This window comes from Mercenaria mercenaria, chromosome 3, assembly GCF_021730395.1.
Source record: "Mercenaria mercenaria strain notata chromosome 3, MADL_Memer_1, whole genome shotgun sequence".
Taxonomy (NCBI): domain Eukaryota; kingdom Metazoa; phylum Mollusca; class Bivalvia; order Venerida; family Veneridae; genus Mercenaria; species Mercenaria mercenaria.
This window is the reverse complement of record NC_069363.1, coordinates 40,955,611-40,977,668: the sequence shown is the minus strand read 5'-3', so window position 1 is coordinate 40,977,668 and position 22,058 is coordinate 40,955,611. Positions and strand designations below refer to the sequence as shown.

Here is a 22,058-nt window from a genome sequence, read left to right as displayed (position 1 = left end):
TTTGTCTGACCAAACAAATATTTTCTTATTTAATCTTGACAGACTCATTCTATTAAGTCTACACCAATTTGCAAACACAGATTTCCAACAATTATAAAAAAAAAAATTGGCGTCCAACAGCAGCATTTGGAGTGTATATATCTAGACAGACTATATCACAAACTTATTTCCAATTTTAACTTATTCTCAATCCATATTTGAAATTTTAATAAATAAAATCTGTTATGTCGGAAACAACAACGCATATCTGCCACATATCGATACGGAATATTTCTGCACACAAACAATGCGAGTTCGATATTCAAGCATCGATTACCAAAATGTGCCACGAAGAACCTTTTCTTATACTATTCAAGCCTGCCAAGTGTGTACATTAAACTAGTAAAATATGTTTCTTGATTTATATGTATTTGTTATGATGTAAGTAAACACAAGAATAAAATAAGGTTGATAATTCTTTATTACATGTAGATAACCAGTATGTGAGAAAACCAGCGGCGAAATTCCAAAATCTAAATGTTTTAGCATTAAGTGATAAGAATTTTATTTGATGTGGATAATAAATAAAAATCATTCAAATTTCAGCAATAATATACTTTGCTGCACGGAGTTTCTATTAGACCTTATATTCAGACGTAGACATATTATAATCCGAAATTCCGCCTTTGATTCAAATTGTGGCTGGAGCTTGGAATCTAAACCGCATTGATCCAACAATTACATGCCTGGCTAAATGTCGATTCATCTTAAACCCCAGCTCCCATCCAACCACACTTAAGCCTAATAAGAATAGTGGATGGTACATACTGAGGATGGTCGTGTTAATGGTTCGTACAAAACAACAAAATAAAACAACTATATCACAGTCAACATAATTACATATACATAAACTTCAAAACATGCACATGGAAAATAATTAAAAGCGATCTAATTTGGTATGACTAAGTTTTACAGTTATTTAAAAGGAAATCCCTCGAGATTTACATGACATATGTATCACAAAAGTTTCAAAACGGTGTCTACAATGTATCAAAAAACATAAATCAACGAAAACCTGTGTTTTATAGCTTTCATAGATTTACATTGGTAATGTGATAAAGACCATGTCAAACAACAAACTCGACCTCAGTATTTCCGCGATTATGTTTATTGAAAATATTATGTACTGACAAACTGTTAGGTTTTCGAAAGGAAACATTTCAGATCTTTTTTTTTCATAAAAAAACCGTTTCTGTAAGGATATGATGTGAGGCAATTTGTAATTTCATGTAATAGAAAATTATCATGCTCATTATACAGTTCAATCCTGAACTCAATTATTTACTTATAAAGTCTCCCCGGCTTTAAAGGTGAGAATTTTGAATGTTTTTGACAACTTTGGTGCTTCTACTACTATTATGTTACCAGAATTATGCTGGTAATACTTTTGAAGCAAAACTGCAAGCAGCACGTTCAGTTAGAAACAGTTACATCAAACTAAGAAGAAAACTTGTTAAATTCTGATATAATTGCTAAATACTCACATATTAAACTACATATCTAAATGCGATTAAAAAAGTCCTATATTGTTCAAAATTTTGTGAAAAGATAAACCAGTATTAAGCATCGGGCTATTTTCAAGCGGGACAGTTTAATTCAATAAAAATTAAGCGAGAAAGTTATTTAAAAAAAATATGAGCAAAATTCTACAGTTTTGTGTCATGTTTTTACTGAACACCTAAGAGTGCTTTAAACAGCCGTTGTATATAAATTTTATACGTGTTTTCATGAATAAATACTGAAGTACCTGAAAAGTTCATATATTAAGAAGATTTTTCCTTGATATTAATCTACAGGCATGTCCTTTAGAGGTAAGTGACTTTAAAAGAAAGATTCAGAGTCTGGACATAGATGAACTCACAGATGATAAAGCTCGTTCAAATATACTAGCATCAATATTTCCCTGTTTGTTTATGAGACCTGACACTTTTGCTTCTATCTTTGACTTCATGTCATTTGTCTGTGCAGTGTTAGCCGCACGAGACGGAAAAGATGGGTTTGGCGCTACACCTCCAGGTCTAGGCCAGATTGGTCCCCATATCCACCCGCAGGATTCAACTTTGACCTCATATCTTTTAGAGCAAGGGTTTCCACAGTGACTCGGGGCGGAATTACTGCAAAGACGATATCGTATTCTCCAGTTTCCAAAACAAGGTGTAGTTGTCCAGCTTGACCAAACACCACCAGTAGTCTGACAATCTACATGAGCTCCCCATTTAGAGAAGTCGATGTCCTTTAGATTTCGGCAATTCACAAGTGGATTTCTACAAAACCGTAAGAAAACACTTTTTTATTGGCACGTACAGTTCCGATTAGGTAATGTCAGAAACGACTAGTTTGCTCTCGATACGCCTGAAAACGTCTAACTCCCCTCAGTATTCAGGCAATATATTGCATTTTTCTAATAGAAGACTTAGAATCTTCTAATACGCTTAGAAAAATCATTTGGATTTATAAAGTAATGAATCTCTTATTGTAACTGTACTAGTGTAACAATTATAGGGAGACGGTAAACAACAGTTAATTATGTTAGCAATCTAGTGCGAAGACGCAAAATTGATTGTCAAGCGTAGGATTATGACTAACGATAATGACAATCTACTTTGCATACTAAATAAAAACTGTACCTGTCAGCATATTTGTCACTGAATAAACACTTAATATGATCAATGAGGATTTCTTTATAAAGTTTAAAAAGACAATGATATAATATCTTGTTTACTGACATTCATAATTATGGCAAATAATTGACTGTACTAAAAATACATTTCGCCGTAATGATAGATCGAAAGAGCGAATGTTGGACTGTTTCGTACATTTTTCTAATCATTACATTTATAAAAATGTAAGTTTTGTTAAGCTAGCAAGAAATAATGGGTTTCATTGAATTACCAATGGTCCTGAAACTTATTAGTACAACTCTATATTTACTAAGCTAGCCATGCTTTCATTTCAGAATATTAACTTGAAACACGCAGAAAAGTAGGATGTTAAACGGTAAAAGGGTATTATGTACAGCACTGCATAACAACATGAAATAGCATAGTAAAGCCTAGTTTGTGGGTCCTAATCTCACAATGGCGCGTCATCCCTCGAGATACACATACTGTTTTATGTACGACAAAATATTCAAAATAGAGGCTTGCTTCCCTCATGAATCAATATCATCTGAGGCAGATAATGAAACAATAATACGACAGGAGTGAAAGTAAAACTACGATACGATTTTAATCTTATCCTCTTTCATTACACACCTCCCTACTACATATTAGCTCAATATTGCTACCCATGGTAAACAAAAGCAATCAAAGGAAACAAACTATTGACAAGAGCCATAACTCATAAGCTTTAAAACTCGTCAGACCTGAGCCAAAGTACATTTCCAACACCAACAGTTATAAGCTCAATAGTGCATACATATCATTAAGAACTTAAAACGAAAATTTTATTAAGTGCTTTAAATCATCCTACCCTTATTACATATATGCACACAAAAATGAACTGATGTGATCATACATGGCGGAAAATGGACAGTAAAAACGATGAATATTTAATGATTACCACCTTACCCTGGTATGATATCTTTGAATGCATTTCGCTGTATATGTGGTATACCCGTGTTCCTGCATATCACTTTAGACATTGAAATACGTCGAATCTCTTTCAATTGGTCTGAAGTTAAAGAAAACTTACTATCTTACGAAATAATTATGTACAAGTATCAGTTTGTAATTCAACTACAATTTGTAAGAATTTATGCAATGATAAAGAGTATTTTATTGCTAAAATTGTCTGGATTGGTACAGAAGTTTTCAAATATATTTGAAATTGGAAATATAAATATCTTCCACAAGGAAACATTCAACATATAAAGTTATTTTTAATTCAATAATATTAAAAGGGGTAAAATGTTCTCCATCAAACGAAAGTTGATCCGCAGTTTTAACTAAGCAAATACCCAGTATTCAGGATACTTAAAACCTTTTTGATTTAGAATAATTGAGCCACGCCATGAGAAAATCAACATAGTGGGTTTGCGACCAGCATGAATCCAGACCAGCCTGCGCATCCGCGCAGTCTGGTCAGGATCTATGCTGTTCGCTAACGGTTTCTCTAATTGTAATAGGCTTTGAAAGCGAACAGCATGTATCCTGACCAGACTGCGCGGATGCGCAGGCTGGTCTGGATCCTTGCTGGTCGCATACCCACTATGTTGGTTTTCCCATGACACGGCTCAATTATGTTTTAAAGGATATATCTAAGATCTACCCGATAAGCATTTAACTAGATATATGAACAAAGTACTTGAAATAGAATTACAGAATGAAATATATCATTAAGTGTTTGGCTTTCATTTATAGGCGTTTAAAATGTCGGAATTTATGCAGTATTCATACTGAGTTTCTCTATAGAAAACCTATCTACCAATATTGCAATACACACATCTGTTTTAGATATTAAGGATTCAAATTATAATACCTGATGTAAATTTTCCAATTTCATTATTTTCATAATAGAACCTATCTCCTTTTTTCAAAGAGCGGAATTGTTCACCAATTATACAAGCAAAAGTAGGTCCTACTTTTCCTCCAGAGACTGGGGTCTCTGACACACCTGCCGTAAATAGGTCCATATCATCAGGGGAACTGAAAAATTAAAACAAAATATAGAAAATATAACAAAATTCTTATATTATAATGATGTACCTATACATTTCTTTATGGATTCTATAAGGATTTTCTTCCATTATAGAAATATTACTGAACTGCCAAGCATGGACTCGTCGTGCGAATTCAGTAGGATGTTGCAATACAATTTAAAACATAACAACATAACAACCACACATGAGAAGTCCTATTTGAATACATCATTGTTTCAACCATTGGCATTTAAGTGTGTACCATTTGTACACTCAAATATATACAAGGACAGACGCACGTGTAGTATTTTAATCTCTTCAAATAGCCTGTGGTATATGATACGATATTTTTCTAATTTTGATGTTTACTCGTAAAAGGATAAAAGAACGAACGTAAGCTTGGCTGTGGTACCTATATAATCGCTGTAATGCCTGTTTGATATAATTGTCATGTGAATATTGTCCAGAGAGTCCACAGTAGCGTCTCCACTTCTGATAATTTGGTAGACCATGGTCTCGGCCTCGTTGTATATTGGTTGCTGCTAAATCTCCTCCTTGACCAGGCTGCCTCTCAAACAAGTGTCTGAAATGATGAATGGCAGCTTTTAAATTTACCATACCGGGTAAACCAGTAACTTGCAAACTAACGATTTTGACAGTCAGATTCCGATTTTACGTGCGTTATGGCCGTTACGATATCACCTATATACGTAAGAATAAACAATGCCGTAGAAACCCCGTGTAGGTAAGTATCGCCTTTCTGTGATTTTCTTTCTGTGAAGTTTATACGTAAACATTGATGAGACTAAATTGGCCGACCTATCTTTTAAACGAATAAAAAAAATCTCTGTAATTGTTTCTTCTCTCGAACTTTTGAACGAATTAGACTTAAAAACAGAGACTCCGTTCCTCATATCTAAAAAGGCATATCCTATACATTTATGTCAACACGCTAAAAACCAAAACTTATTCAATCCTGATCGATACTCTGGGAGGTGTTAAAACTTGTTGCCCAACCCTCTTGTATATTGTTGAATTCTTGTTGCAATTTGAATGTATGTGAATTTATGTATACAATTATACAAAATAAAATACGGCCCAACCCAATCACAAAATGAAAAAAGTTGTATAGTGCCATACAGGAGGCCAATTATACCATTTCTCTATCTTTTAGTTCGCAAATCGCATCAAGGTCCTGTTAATCATTCATATTTGTGCATGATACATTACTTTGGCCTTCAAGTATTTTATACCCGTGTTCATATATCGCAAAAAAGCAGACCTTGTAACTTGTGCGGTGATATATCTGTCAACTTTTTCAGATGATGATCTCGTTAAACCTCGAGCAAGTTCATCCACACCTCTCGTGTATACAAGATCTGGTTTCAGGAAAGTGTCCTACAAGGAAATATTTACATGTAAAATAATATTCTAAGCTGAACACTTAATCCATAGAAACTTTAATTCAGTCTATCTCGATATTATACAGCACTATATTAAATAATTCAGATTACTTTCTAGTTAGGAGACAAAAGATGTGATTAAATATATATTTAATGGAATATTGATTATCTTGATATTGGAAGCGTTATCTGTAACATTAAGATTGGTATCAAGTTATAATTCGTTTAGAACTGAACTGAGACGAAAAATTTATTCCTCATTTTGCCTTATTAATTATCGGGTTCGCTAGGTGGAAATCAATGGAATGAGGATTCGTCGTTAGATTATACCTTTAATAAATTATTAGTTGTTTGGATGAAGCCATTATGTGTAGGCAAATGGTCGGATATCATACTATGACCAAATCGGAACACCGCAGCCGAGAAACCATTTCTTATCATAGGTTTTTCCTTTTCACTGTAACCTAAATAGCAATAAAGGTGTAGGTTAGCATAACAAATGTTGTCAGACTATCCAAATTTCGTTTCTGTTTGTGTTTAAAATATACAGATAATAACAACATCGTTGCATAAATGAAATGGTAAGAGAATTACACACATTACGGGCTTAAATAGATGTCGATAACTCTTGCAAGAAATATGATTTCAGCGTGCATATACGTCAATCTCAAACAAAGTCTTTAACACACGTGTTAAATACATATAGAAAAATTCATCATCTTAAATAATAATTGAAACTAAAAGTTAAAAAATAACTGTTTATACAAATGAAAAAGAACTGATAAAAATAATAAAAAATCATTGTGCAAACAGATTCTTTTTCATATAAAGTATATCAGAGTTCTTATATGATTTAAGATCTGATATGACTTAAGATAATATAATTTGGCTGTAATCAAGCAGATTTTTTATTAAAATCATTAACCTCACACTGATATTATTAGAAATGAAAGACAAATAGTTTCTCCAACATTACAGGAGCATAAACATAAAATATATTTTTATATACCTACATTTTTTTCTGTCTGAAATAAACCCTGTAATTCACTAAGGAATGTTAAACCCTGTATTCAACTCCTTTTGGACATGGAGAAATATTCAAATGTTGGAATAAGAGGACATTGATCTGCAATTATGCATTAAGGTTGTCGTGGATTTTGCCAGATCGGATCACATTCTGCACAAGCACATCTTGGGTTCCATGCCCGGCAACATCCACTTGAATTTAATACAACATTATAAATCAAGGTACTGACATTACAAGAGTATCAGTGTGAGATATTCAAGAGGTATGTATGCAGCATGACTGTATCATCATGTATTCAGACTTTTGAATCAACATTAGTACATGTATAGTGAAAGTAACTATAAACCGTATAAGAGAAATGTTGTTACCCGTACCGTCAAAGAGAAATATTTTCCCCTTAAAAATACGAGGGATTATGGTAGATCTCAACACCATAACTTTGTATCCCCACTTAACAGGATAATACATTCTCATGATCATGACTCAAGGTAAACCTGATGTTAACCAGCAACATTAAAAACAATGCATGATAACACTGTGACATTTGTCCATCATAAACGGGTTGTAAATACATCCAATAGGCCATTTGACCTTTTCATTGGTGTCAACATGCTTTGTTCCAATAATTCAAGAGGAACAAAAATTTAACAAAGAAAGGACTGTATTTTCAAACATAGTTGCGTATCACCTTAAGTACAAGGGTACGTACAATGACCTTGTTATATAAAGTGTAACAATATTCAACCGATCACTCTTTATTTGTCTTCTCTTCGTATATAAAACTGTCAAATAACTCTTCGTATATAAAACTGTCAAGTACACTGACAATATATTGGAAATGCTACAAGGAAAAATTCCGAACGACCACTTTAAGTGTGATCGAAAGCATATGCTCACTCATAGTAAATGTTTACATGTGTTCTATCTGACTATGATAATAAAACGGAAGTAGGTGTCAAATGTTGCGACAGAAGCTTAAATGTACAAATGGGCGATCCAGGTAGGATATGAACAAATCGAATTAAAAACAACGGTTAACGTTATTGGCTTCCCACATATTTTATTAATATTCGGCACATACATGCGTAGCTTACCATAATAAAAGCCATTAGCTTGAGGTTTCAAACCATATTTCACCATGACATCATCGCCCAGTATCTCTGGTAGATATTCCTTATATGTAATATGCTGTATCATAGCGACCACTATCCTCCTAGCTTCCTGGAACAGCCTTTCATCGTCCGCTTGCCATGATGGTTGTACCTGGGCCAGGCGCTTAGCTATTCGATTATGCTCCCTCATCCAGATAGTGTGCAAGGAAGCAAGGGCTGGCTGCTGATTAACTCGCGGGTCACCTAGAATGCGGCAGAAAACAAAAACGATCTGTTTTGAAATTAACTTTTATATCATGTTTGATTTGGGTGCTCGAGAACTGTGCTACTGTACATTTGAAAACATTAATCTTAGCATCAGCAAAATTAAAGATAACTGATTGCAGCTATTTCAATACATCTGTCACACAGATTGCCCTGTCTAGCTTTTCGTCTTCTTTTGAAGTTTCGTATATTCTTTTCAGATTAATACTATAATAGGGTCAACTTAGACTTATATGTTTTTACTTTTAGAAGTATTTTGTAATCTCTTTGAAAGAAAATTAATTACAGCCATTAAAATCAGATCAGTCTTGCTTACTTTTATACTGTCTAAATACTTGAAAAGCGTGAAATCATCGTCTATAAACTGTCACAAAGTTATCTGTCTTCATATATAATCATTAACGCAATTTAATATACAATATAAGACAAAATAATAAAATATAAAATAGAGCGACTTCAAACTCATCTGTCACGTTTTAAGTGCTATAATATAAGGCTAAATGAACGACCATTAAATATTTACTTTAATACTACTGTAATTTCAGCGTTATATATATATAAGTCGTTTTCAATTTCCAATTATTATCGAAAATTTGTAAATAGACTCTTACATTTACAGGCTGAACTACTACAGGCTGAACTACTGAAGAAGGAATATACTTATTCAATTAGAAAACAAAACCACATATTTAACCTATATACATTTATGTATATATTAGTGTATTAAAATAAGGTGCCAAAATGTTACATATGCAGTGAAATGAATAATGAACTATTTACATTCTCAGGCTGCAAGTACACATGTTTGTTTTGTGTTTAAAGCCGTTTTTTCAACAATATTCTAGTAATGTACCGACGGGCGATTAACCTAACCAGTGTTCCTGGATTCTGTTCTAGTAGAAACCTGTTTTCTTCAAATAACTGCCAACTTCCCCACATGTATGAATCAGAGGAGAAAAACGAATGATTTCAGACATAATGTCTTTTATCAGATCGTCACGGATGATAGAACTCATGATATGCACTAGTAGGAACTATTCAGGAGTCCAGTGGTTCCGCCTGTATTACGACTACCCACCTCATAGGACGACACCAGTTTACAAGGAAATAACGTTGATAGTGACATAAGCTGCAGTCAAACAAACTTATACAAGTCATTAAAAAAAATCTAAAAAAAATCAATGTAGCATTCTAACCTGCACGGAAGCACGGCCTGGTTGCTACTGTAATGATACAACCAGCATTTTGGCCACTATTCGAAGGCAAAAGATCATTGCTGGTTTTCAGTAATCCTGAAAAATGTCAAAAATGCCAATCTTCATTCAACAGCATTGCAAACTATGATTTATTACAAATAGAATACAAAGTATCAGATTGCTTGAGTAGAGGGTTTCCGATTTATTTACAGTAGGAATTGTGATTATATCAGGATTGAGAACGACGTAAGAGAGGCTTTAGATTTTCAGTGGTTCAGATTGGTTCATTAATAGGATATGTTCAGATTTTTAAAATCAACCTGTCTGTATAAATGTCTGCATACAAAATACCAATCGCAAACCATGGTCAATTGTCAAGAAAAGTTAACCTTTCAGTTTAATGGTACGGCTACTTTCGCTGCACTTTCAAATTTACCCACATGTACTCAATGCCATATGCAGTTGTTCCATCGGATGACTGACCTTGTTTTTAAAAAGTCAGTACTAAGTACTCGAAAATAATACAGTTCCCTCCGCCATACCACACCTGCCAAACTAAAAGGCACGAACATACCTAAATACCGTAAATCAGTCTTTTTTTGCGACTGACTCTCAGAACATAAGCGACAATTTACGGTAAATACTGCATTAATGCTTTTTTTACACTGTAACTTTTTAGGCAAATAATCAGCTTTTTATATGGCTATTCCCTATCTTCATGAAAAGTGAGTTTTACGTATTTGTTAGTAGGTACTGGATATATAAGGAAAGTATTGCAAAGCAAAAAACAATATCAATAGCTGATTCAATTAATACTGTTTCACAGAAATCATATCTTTACTAAGTAACAATTGTCCAAACTAAATATTTTCCTCTGAACAAATTATCTGATTACCTCACACCTTCTAATACAAGTCATTTTCCTTTTCCTGTTTGACCTTATTCATAGTTCTTAATTGTTCAAATACATTGTAAGTACCTCCTGTAAATGTGCGCAAGCTGTCTGATGTTGCCTTGTCTGACCCGTATATATGCGAAGCATCTATAAAATGAGTATTTTGATTCAGCTGCTCGCGAATACCTGGGAATAAAAAATCAACATAAATGTAATCACAACACGTTACAGATGATAAATGTACTGTTAGAATTTACGTAACACTCATTTGTATCAATCTCATTACATTAACATACTCAGACTAACAATGATAAATCAGGCTTGAATATATATATTTGCTGATTAGTATTCATTATTCACACGTTAGCACTTCAGACAGAATATTCAGTCATTCTGAACCTGCGCAGTTTTTCATGATATTTAATAGTTGATTTCTTTTCTAAATCACAAGATGAGGGCATCATCATTTTCTGAAAGCAATCGGTACTATCAGAGTGCGCTCTTTATACAATCGCATTGTGCTTTAGGGTAATGCTTACTTTCTTGGGTAAGAATACATACTAGGTGGTGATATTTATAAAAAAGGATCTAAATTGTTGTTTATGCTCAGAAAGGAAATTTCTTTTCTGGCTTGTTAGAATGCGAGAAAAGGCAACTGTTGATTCTCGCCATTACATATTTTCTGCCCGAAAAACTGATGAGTGAGCCCAGTGGTATAACTAATTATTTGCTTAATGATGAGTTTAAACGGTAAACCATATGGGAACAATTGTTCGAAACTTTAACCTGCTGTTAAAACTACCGGTCACAAAATTAGTCTTGGTGGGAAACACTAGTATGTTTTGGTTTTACTGTAAAAACATTTTAGTGTTTATGATCTTGAACTCATACATTTAGTCTGCTAAAATGTCGAAATATAACACGTCTGTTGAAGTTTCGAACAACTGGTCCGCAAGGTAAGGTATTGATTGGTTCCCATCATTTTAAACTTATTGGCCAAAGCAGGTGAATGAGTGAGCCCAATGGTATTATTCATTCTTTGAAAGAAAACTTCGATTAATGATGAGGTCACATTTGTCAGATTGCTACGAATTGACGGGTTGTCCTTTGATTCAGCAACTTTTAATGTTTCCATGATGGATTTATACAAAATGTTGAAAGTAAAAAAAAAAACCTTTCGAATTTCACAATAATAAATCTAGCTCAACGTGTTTGAAAATGGCGAATTGTTACGAAATCTGTGTTACTTTATCGACGTTTGAAAGCTTTGATCTGAAAATGACGTACATCCTTGATTTACTTAAGCAATAATGTATAACAAAAAGAGATTTGTCGATGAATAAAATCATTGTTTGGAGATCAAACAATGAAGGAATTATATAAATATGACGAGGACGCAACCCTAGTGACATAATTTATACGCATAATTTATAAACATTGATTAATTTAAGAGGAAATCACTTTTCGAGATATATTATTTCGGTTCGAACAAGTTATCAAGGATTATTATTAATATCTTGAACAATATTCATCGAATGTTTGTTTGTTTGGCGTGTTTTTCTTTTCCAGCGCCCCGCTATGACGTAAACGTTGTGACGTACAAACAGTGCATGTTTTGGTTTTAATTTTCTTTATTTAATATATAAATAAATCGGATCGTGTTAGAATAGATGTTATAAATAACCTCAACCGAGGGTGACTGTTCTTACTAACAATATAAATTTTACTTTTTAAGCATTGCATTCGTCAGTAACTACAGGTTTTAGAACATGATTGTTGTATCAGGAAAGAATATTTGGAAATATACCAGCTTTATTTGGACACCCAACCAACCAAAACATGCGGATCATATGCAAGTATATTTAGTGATAAACTAGGCAGCACACACACACACACACACACGCACACGTACACGTACACACACACACACACACACACGCACACGCACACGCACACGCACACACACACACACACACACACACAATTTGTGTGATATTACCCCGGCCATAGATATTTTGGCAGTTTGGAGTGGAATGATTATAAGCAAAATGTTTTCTGAAAGTAACTGGTATATTCCATGTTGCATTTTAGTTAAGTTTTGTCAGAATCAGATAAAAACGAAACAAGAACATAATAAGCTACAATATTGTATAATCATTACATAGAAGATTACGACTTACCTAAAGTACATTCAAGATTCGGTGTTGGTAACGCCCGGACAAGGTTCAAACACGTACGATTTGTAAAAAATGGATCACCTGGGGGAATTGTAATTGGAAAGCAGCCTTTCCTAGAAAAATAAATAAATTATTCATTAAAGCAAGAAGAAATCGAGAAAAGATGTAATTAAAACCGATGCTAATGCCTTTGTGCATATATAGATGTGCACACATGTTAAATGGCAGAAAGGTTTAAAAGGTGTTTTTTTAATACAAAAATGGGTATAGCAGGGCAACCTTTTAAATCCGTCTACAACTGTACATTATATCTATATTCATCAGTTTATTTTTCACAAAAGAAATTTCCTTGACATGATATGCATGTTGCAAATATGTAAATAAAGAAATTTTAAATTTTCTAACAAGTATTCAGTTATACAAACGTATTACATTTATATGACAGTTAAATGATTTACAGTAAGTTATGGCTGATTATTTTAAGTGATAAGGTAACACTCATGTATCTGTCATGTCATAGTTAAAGAGTCGGGGAACATCCCCTACAAGTCTTAAAAACTTACATGCACGGCGTTTGGTACACAGAATACAATTTATATGCAAATCAATTGTGGGATTAAGTCGAATCATTACATAATCAAACATAAAAATGGAAAACATTGAAATATCAATACACATAAGAGTTGTATGAATTCGTTTCGGTCAGGCTGCGTGCGTTTGTAACATGTGTATTCCTCCTGAATGTTTGTCGTTGGTGTTTTGATCTCAGTCCAATAAATTTGAGTCTGGGTTGATAATGCTTCCATGAAACAAACATGTGACCAGATATTGCATCTATGCAGTATTTATATCAAGACATTCATACAGTAACTATGCAAAGCAATTTTTGATATAGTACTATTATATAATTATACTTTGCGTTTATTCTTTTTGCTTTACCTGTTCGGTCTTTCACAGCAGTTTAAGTTTGACCCTCTGTATCCTGAAATTAATGCAGACAATTCAAATGTAAATAGTTACAATATAGAAATTTGATATCTTGTTTCGAATTCCCGTTTCCATTCTTTCCCACACGAAATGCTATGTTTGAAAGGCTAATTCTCAATACAAACTGTACAAGACTATAAAAGGATATTTCTTTTCAATCGAAACAATTAAATAGTTTAATGGTCTTTCAGAAATAAAGGCCAGTTTTTCGCCAACTTCAAACATGATTAAAAAGTAAAGGCGGCTATTTGAAAAGAGCAAAAGTCTTTTTCTTAGACCCATGTTGCGCACTAGCATGCCAAAAGCCTTATTTAAATATTAAAAGCTATTCTCATTTAAATTTTCTGACGTGTGTGCTATATAAAAGATAGATGTTTGCATACGTAATATGGTAATGTATTAACCTTTTGATAGAGCATTGAACTGGATGTCATGACTGATGAATTGCCCATATTCCATTGCAAGGTGCGTTAGATCTTTGTACTTGTTAGATAGCTGCAAATGAAATTCTCGACTAATTTTTCTGGCATTTGGTAACCATCCCCCAGAAACGCTCCTTTTCCGAGGATCCGAAATCCCTAGAGGGGAAAACATAAACATGGAACATAAGGATCTGCTAAGCATTTCTAAAGTAAACTATTTTTGAACTGCAAACTTCTTATATGTTTAATACGATATTTTCGTTTTTTTCTGCTATATAGTTATTTTAACAAATAGGTTTATTTAAATTATTTTATGATGTCAGTTATAAGGCCATCAACATAATGTAGTTAAGAATACATGATAGAAGTCGTGTGCCTATCTACATTGATATAACATATAATTCATTGTAAACGGAGTTAATTTTCTGTACTTAAATAAAGAAGAACCATTTTCAGGAGCACCAAAATTGTACTGAAGTATATGACCTTGACCCCACAGGTCAGGTACATTTTCAGAATCGATCATAGGTAACAACTGTATGCATATTCCGCGTATGTAAAAGAAGGCGTGAACACTATTTTTGTAAAATTTCTTTCGATGTGGGGCAAACCATTTCTTAGATAAATCTTAAATTATACTGATAACAAATTGTAAATGATGTTTTACCTTAAAAATGTCAACAACTATTTATATTTACCGTCATCATAAGCTGGTGTCAGATACCTCTCGAACGGTGTAAATGATTTCCCCCATAAACGGTTATTCAAGTTGTTACAAGAGCCGTCAAGAGTTCGATACTTAGAAAGCCTATCACAGGTTGGCCATTTTGACTTCTGAAAGGGGCACTCTAACCGACGAGGTAATATTTTGAAATCTGGGAGCATTATTCGTGCCTTGCTAAACTGCGATGATATACCGCTCGCTGGAACATTTAACCTAAAAAGGTCAAGAAATGTCGTTTCCAGATACAACTCACTTTTATTGGCTCTAGTAAAAGGATCTATATATTATATTACTTCGCTCGATACCCGAATAACCGATGTAAAACACATAAAGTATTGTGCGATAACTATAGAGACATTTAAAACCGATGAAAAACTAGAATGTGTCATGTTACCAGTGCAAGTTTTGAGCAATATATTCAGTCAATAATGTGCGCACCTTAGTTATCCCTATGCAAGCAGATACGAGTATCAATTACAAAAGTACATATCGCAGTAATGCCAATGTAAGAGCAATTAATATAGACAAGAATGGAAAAAGACGCTTTGAAATGAAAATATGTCTATATGGAAGAAAGAAAGAAATTTCCATTCGAAACCCAGACGAAAACAGATGCGAATATGAATGTATAATTTAGTGTAAACTGCAACAATAAAACCATTAACGGTTTGAAGACATTTTAGTAAGATTGATAATAAATTTACGTCTAATCTCTGTTTAGACAATAAAACACACTACCAGTGTTCAATTCAAAGAAACATTTACATATATGTTATTCAATGATGAAAACTGAATATTGTTAGTCTCAAACTGACCTTTTTGCAGTGGTTGAAGCTGTTTCCAAGAATGCCTGTCCCGCTTGCTCTATATCGAGGGCAGCTTGACTCGTCAAATGTTGAGGGCCAAACTGATCGGTCGCCGCAATTGAAACACGATCCACACCTAGATTGAAAAATACATAGAATATACTGTTACACTCTAAAACATATGAAAATGCTACAGCATATCTTTTGTCTTATTCCCCTGCATGTGAAATTGCATATAAAGTGACAATATATATATATAAAAGTCAACTATCTATTTAATCAATTACACCGTATTGTTGAAATACCCTATATGATATCAGTCTGATTAAAAACAAGAGATGTCACAGGAGACAGCGCGCTCGACTATTTCGATGCTAGACAGGGAAACTGGACATATTTGACGAAGCTGGAGCTGTCACCTGGATTTTTAATGACTCCAACATGGAAATATTGGATAATAGCTTGATTCTGTGTAAAAGTATTAAGTAATAAGAGAGACAAGGATCAAGTTTATCAAAACATTTTAAGTACAATTCTTAGCAAAAAGGGGGCATAATTCATGAAATATTGGTGCAACAGTGATGCACCTTGTGTCATGTTGAATCAAATCCATTTTGTAATAACTTGAGATATAGTGAAAATGCATCGAAACTTTAACCTTTAACTCTAAGTAAAAGGGGCATAATTCGTGAAAAATTGATGCCAGAGTTATGGACCTTGTGTCATATGATGTGGGTGATAAGGTGGAACAATTATTTTAAGTTTGAATCAAATCCATTCAGTAATAACTGAGTTAGAGTGAAGCTGCATCAAAACTTTAACCTGAAATTCTAAGTAAAAAGGGGGATAATTCATGAAATAAATGGTGCAAGAGTTATGGTCCTTGTGTCATATGATGTGAATGGTGATGCTGAACAACTATTTTAAGTTTGAATCAAATCCATTTAATAATAACTGAGATATAGTAAAAGTGCACCAAAACTTTAACCTGAAATTCTAAGTAAAAAGGGGGGATAATTCATGAAACAATGGTGCAAGAGTTATGGCCCTTGTGTCATATGATGTGAGTGTTGATTTTGAACAACTATTTTAAGTTTGAATCAAATCCACTTAGTAATAATTGAGATGAAGTTGAAGTGCACCAAAACTTTAACCTGAAATTCTAAGTAAAAAGGGGGGGGCGGATAAATCGTGAAATATTGGTGCCAGAGTTATGACCCTTGTGCCATATGATGTGGGTGATGATTTTGAAGAACTATTTTAAGTTTGAATCAAATCCATTTAGTAATAACTGAGATAAAGTGAAAGTGCACCGAAACTTTAACCTGGAATTCTAAGTAAAAAGGGGGATAATTCATGAAATATTGGTGCCAGAGTTTTGACCCTTGTGCCATATGATGTGGGTGATGATGAGAAACAAATATTTTAAGTTTTAAGTAAATCCATCAAGTAATAACAAAGATAAAGAGAAAGTGCATCAAAACTTTAACCAAAGTGCGGACGCGGAAGGACGCCCACGCCGACGCCAGGTCGAGTAGGCCAGCTCTCCATACTTCGTATAGTCGAGCTAACAATGACGTCATTTTTGTTATTTGTTTTGTAGTGTTTTGCAAGAGGTTTTCATTTCGTCTATATAATTATCTACGACCGCCAAAATACACAATAGTGTGCCTGGAATCCACATCGGTATTAACTTGTTCTCCGCAAGTAAGTTACCTACATAATTTGGACATGAGCCGGAAGTGTTTTGAATAATGAGATAAACATGCAGATAATATAAGAAAATAATAGTTTATTTGTGACAATATCATCATAATAAGAACATAACAAGGTGTTATATTCTTACATGATTATCAATAGTTAAATATATATATATATATATATATATATATATATATATATATATATATATATATATATATATATATATATATATATATATATAAAGTGATAATGCAAATTTATTTAAGCACACATCAATTTCTACATATTACAATGTATGTTAATTCATGAAAGAACAGATATGTTTTATCATAAATCCCATGACTGTTCAGCTACTTCTCTCAATTTAAAAGAGATACTCAAAATTCTATGCTACTGAGAGCTTCATTTCATACTTTTATAAAAGATTAAATTGGCAATGCAATGATAATGTCATACGTTATCGTTACAACAACATTTTGTAGAATACAAAAAGATAAGCCCTGTTCAGTTCTATAAACTCTCTTAAGATAATGGTACATGGCTCTAACTCTCCCTGAGATAGCATTTTTGTAGTTAATTTAACAAAATTCTTGTCTAACAGAGTAATGTTCAGTTTGTTCTCTATCTCTGACTCCCCAAATCTTTCAATATATTATGCTTCGTCTAACACGATTAATGTCGACAGAACTGATGCCTGAACTGTTAAATTGTTATATTTTCTTATGACTTGCGGTATATTTCTGTTTCCTAAAAATCAATATAATCTGACACAGTATAACAAATTTTCCTTTAACCTCTCTGCAGTTTTTGTCAAACTTTATATAATATGGTTTAAGTATGATGGATCCTTACTAGTTACATTCTTCGACCTTGTCATATTACATTTTAAATGCAATCTCCTGTTTACACAAGAACCTTAAACTATCCGAACACGCGTTCATGCTCTATCTAAGACATTAACAACCAATCAATATGGATTTTGTGAGCAGTTGCATACATCAGGACAAAGTTAGTGGCTTGTGTCGGTTCCCTTGATCACTGTCGTAATGGTTGAAAATTTCAATATAGTCAAAAGGCGCATTTGTATGATGATGCCATACGTTTATCATATCACTACATCAGTATTTTGTTCAATAGGAAAAATACATACATTAGATACGTGTACTCTGGTAAATATTCTAATGATAATTTCTTACATAAAAAACTTCAACCGATTATGGTTTTAAGTGCTCAATATTAGATTTACTACAGTTTATAAGAATAAATTTATTATCATTCTTCCATCATTTATGGTTCACTCCGAGTACATTCAAGATCCTGTTGCAAAGAATAAGGTACTAAGTAAACGATGAGCATACTCATTTGTATCAATTCACTAAATACGTTAATTAAAATACAAATGCATATACATAGCACATCGTTCGTACTCCATTTGCATATGTTCCTCTTTCAATGTGACGTCATCCGTTCTATTATATGATGTCAAACACATTTTTATCGACGACGAATAAAATACTTATAGCCAAAAACTAAAGCATGTATTGAACCAGACAATGACACAAACATCTAAAGTGCTCGCAGGCTATTCACAGAACAGTCAAGGAATCCTAATGTTGGTAAAATAATACAGGTAAGAGTGATTATTTCTTATAGTATTAATGAAAAAAGGATACAATTACATTTGTTATGTATGGCATTTAATTATCTGACTGGGCAGACTAAGAAAATATCAACAGCGCATCTAATGTCTGGTTTTCCATCTCGTAAATCGCAAATGGTCCGAGGAGACATGTATGAATAGTTAGAGTTGTGCCTTTTTACTACGTATTAACATCAAAGCCTTGAAATGTCTGATGGTTGCGGGTTTTTTGGTAGATTTATTTTCTGTTTAAATGCCAGTCTTTGAATATATATGAATGAGAAACAAATACATATTTAATGTGCCTCATATCTAAGATTAACTCTGCCTGACCCAGCTTGTGATGTAACCATGGGCTGGAATACTTTATCATTGATAGATCTTATGTAATGTAAATGGTCAGTGCGAGTGGATACAGGTTGAATAAAAACTGCTTGTTCATTGATAATTCATCCGCATTGTCCATGAATGGGACAATTTTGTGTAGCACATGAACATCCTTTGGATGTGATTTGGAATCAAATAAAAAAGTTATGATTGTCAGAAATACACTTTAACTTTGGTAGCGGGATAAAATCATATCATTTGCTGGGAAAATACACTGTGTAATAATTGTATTGATACATAAGCGGTCCCCCAAAAGATGTACATCGAAATAAACTGAAGGCTACATTTGACTGGCGAACGATGCCAATGTTCTGATATTATATTGCATGGACTGGACCGAAAAAGGGCTTTGTATTATTATAATAAGATACAAAAAAAGACAAACGCCAACATATTTTCTGTAAAGTTTGTTTTAGGAAATGTAATATGATTTCAGTCACGTCAATTAAGAATGGTAATGAATCACATTTCCCTTTTCTACATTATTTCCTCGTTTATCTATCCAATAATAATTGTCTTCGGATAGAAAACTGAGCACATAAATACGTGTAAAGTAATTTAACAATACCTGCATTAAAGGCCGATCTATCAAGTGCTTCTTTAGATGACAGTTTGGTTTCAATTCCTGACATAGCTTGGCTTACAGCATCTGAAATGGTGCGTGTAGATATGTCTGGAGATGACTGTCCTTGTCTCAATGCTACGAAGTCTTGTAGGCTGGATAGACCATCTAGTTGGGCTGCTGACATTAAAGACCCATCTTTTCTCTGCGCTGATGTTGTCCATGCCACAGTTGATAGGCATATAGCTGCTACAATTATTTGTCTCCTGGATGATATGATGATAAAAGAGTACAAAGGAGAGATAGAGGCAGATATATTGTATTTTTTAATTTTTATTGAGACAGCATCATTAAGTTGTTCCGTCTTTCGTTTTAATTCGAGTACATTGCAATTAATTCAAAATATTTCATTTACATTCGTCTACGGAAAATGTTTGAAAACATTAATTCTTTTTCCATTTTTTGACAAAGAAAACAAAGAAGCAGCGACATAGACGAATGTTCAAATATTTGAATAATATATTCTCTTAAAACATTTAAATATTGAATTACAATTTAAAAAGTATATATACAAATGACCCTGTGATATATATTTTCAGACGAATACAGAAAAAGCACAAAGGCAACATTACGAATTTGGTGTTTAACGTAAAACTAGCACGTAGTATTTCATCATCATTTATAAACGAAAAACATGTTTTACTCACGTTTTTTTGTCTCTGAGTAAATTATGTATGTAAAACAATACAGAAGGTGACTGTATTATATTTTATTTCGGTCTCCGCTTTTATAATCTATAAATAGATTAACTTTTTAAAGCATTTTTTTCTCTCCTTTTTTATTTAAAATGTGTCACACCATTCAACTTAAACTTCAGGTAATAACATAAAACACGACTGTTTATGAAAACCCATATCTTCCTGAAAAATATAATTATAACATTAAGTTTGTCTACTTACATATCTTTAAGATGTAATTTTTATTTCGTAGTTTACAAAACGAGCAGTTATATACGCTTCTAAACAGGATATTGCCTGGTTTGTCAACAATTTTTGTTAACATTAACCAAAAATCATGGTTTGTTTACGTCATTAGGAGAACTTAAGCGAGACAGACAAATTAATTTGTTTTTCATGTAAATGTCACCAAATCAAAATATATACTTCATATAAAGTAAAGACTGAATACTTTAATTTTTTTTAGATTTTATCAAATATCACATTAGGAATATTTGAGCCGCACCATGAGAAAACCAACATAGTGCATTTGCGACCAGCATAGATCCAGACATCCGCGCAGTCTGGTCAGGATCCATGCTGTTCGCTTTCAAAGCCTATTGCAATTAGAGAAACCGTTAGCGAACAGTATGGATCCTGACCAGACGGCGTGGATCTGGATTCATGCTGGTCGCAAATGCACTAAGTTGGTTTTCTCAAGGTGCGGCTCATTTAAGTGCCGTGTGGTGACTGTAAAAGTTCTCGTACTTGGATTCATCTATTCCATTCCATTTAACTACTAGTAGTAGTACAATATAGTTCCGCTTAAGGCGGGGCTGGGGGATGAGTGTTTCACATTCTATTACCTCTCAGGAACAGGCTCAAATAAACCGAATCTCCTAATATTTTGCTTGGTTTAGTTTAATCATATTTTACTGTAATCATCACACAAGACATTATGGTAATGTACATCAAGACAATATTATACAGATACCTATGTAAATATATATACAACAGCAAACTATCATTATACAAGACATATATATTACTACTGTACATTAGGAAGTATTCAGTAACTTTGCGAATGTGTGATAATACAAAAGGGTTGAACCACAAGTTTTGCCAACATTAGAAATCGGTCCGTCCCTGCAAATGCGCGAAAAATGGAAAACTTAGGATCTATTTATTAGGGACTTCTTTCGGAAACCACGGAAGCATATTTTTGACCGAATTACTGCATTATAACCTATAAGAAATATTTTTTATCAAATTTCATAACATTTTCATCTCTAATTTCAAGAAAGATCAAATACCGAACATGTTAACAAGTTTCATTGTGAAAATTCGAGATTTTAGAGA

At 33.3% G+C, this 22,058-nt stretch overlaps 1 protein-coding gene across 2 annotated transcripts; it reads right to left on the bottom strand.

Moving 5' to 3' along the window:
- Positions 1-442: 442 nt before the first annotated feature.
- On the bottom strand, positions 443-21,179 carry LOC123524991 (heme peroxidase 2-like). 2 transcript variants are annotated; one of them, XM_045303656.2, is made up of 16 exons: positions 20,943-21,179; positions 19,990-20,249; positions 15,701-15,827; positions 14,860-15,098; positions 14,144-14,317; positions 13,692-13,734; positions 12,756-12,865; positions 10,660-10,761; positions 9,681-9,776; positions 8,203-8,463; positions 6,412-6,545; positions 5,961-6,076; positions 5,091-5,261; positions 4,519-4,685; positions 3,609-3,711; positions 443-2,303 (listed from the first exon to the last, which is right to left on the bottom strand). In XM_045303656.2, coding segments are annotated over exons 1-16 (2,535 nt in total). In that variant the 5' UTR covers positions 20,945-21,179; the 3' UTR covers positions 443-1,873. The 2 variants fall into 2 exon arrangements, with proteins under 2 accessions (XP_045159591.2, XP_045159592.2); XM_045303657.2 differs by lacking the exon at positions 20,943-21,179 and adding an exon at positions 20,691-20,899.
- Positions 21,180-22,058: the final 879 nt, after the last annotated feature.

What these genes read in the sequence shown, in the direction of transcription:
- LOC123524991 (XM_045303656.2), bottom strand. An exon ending in GACACCAGCTTATGATGACG is followed by an intron (nt 14,318 to 14,859) that starts GTAAATATAAAT and finishes TTTCCCCTCTAG; the next exon opens with GGATTTCGGATCCTCGGAAA. An exon ending in GCATTACAGCGATTATATAG is followed by an intron (nt 4,686 to 5,090) that starts GTACCACAGCCA and finishes TTAATTTTTCAG; the next exon opens with TTCCCCTGATGATATGGACC.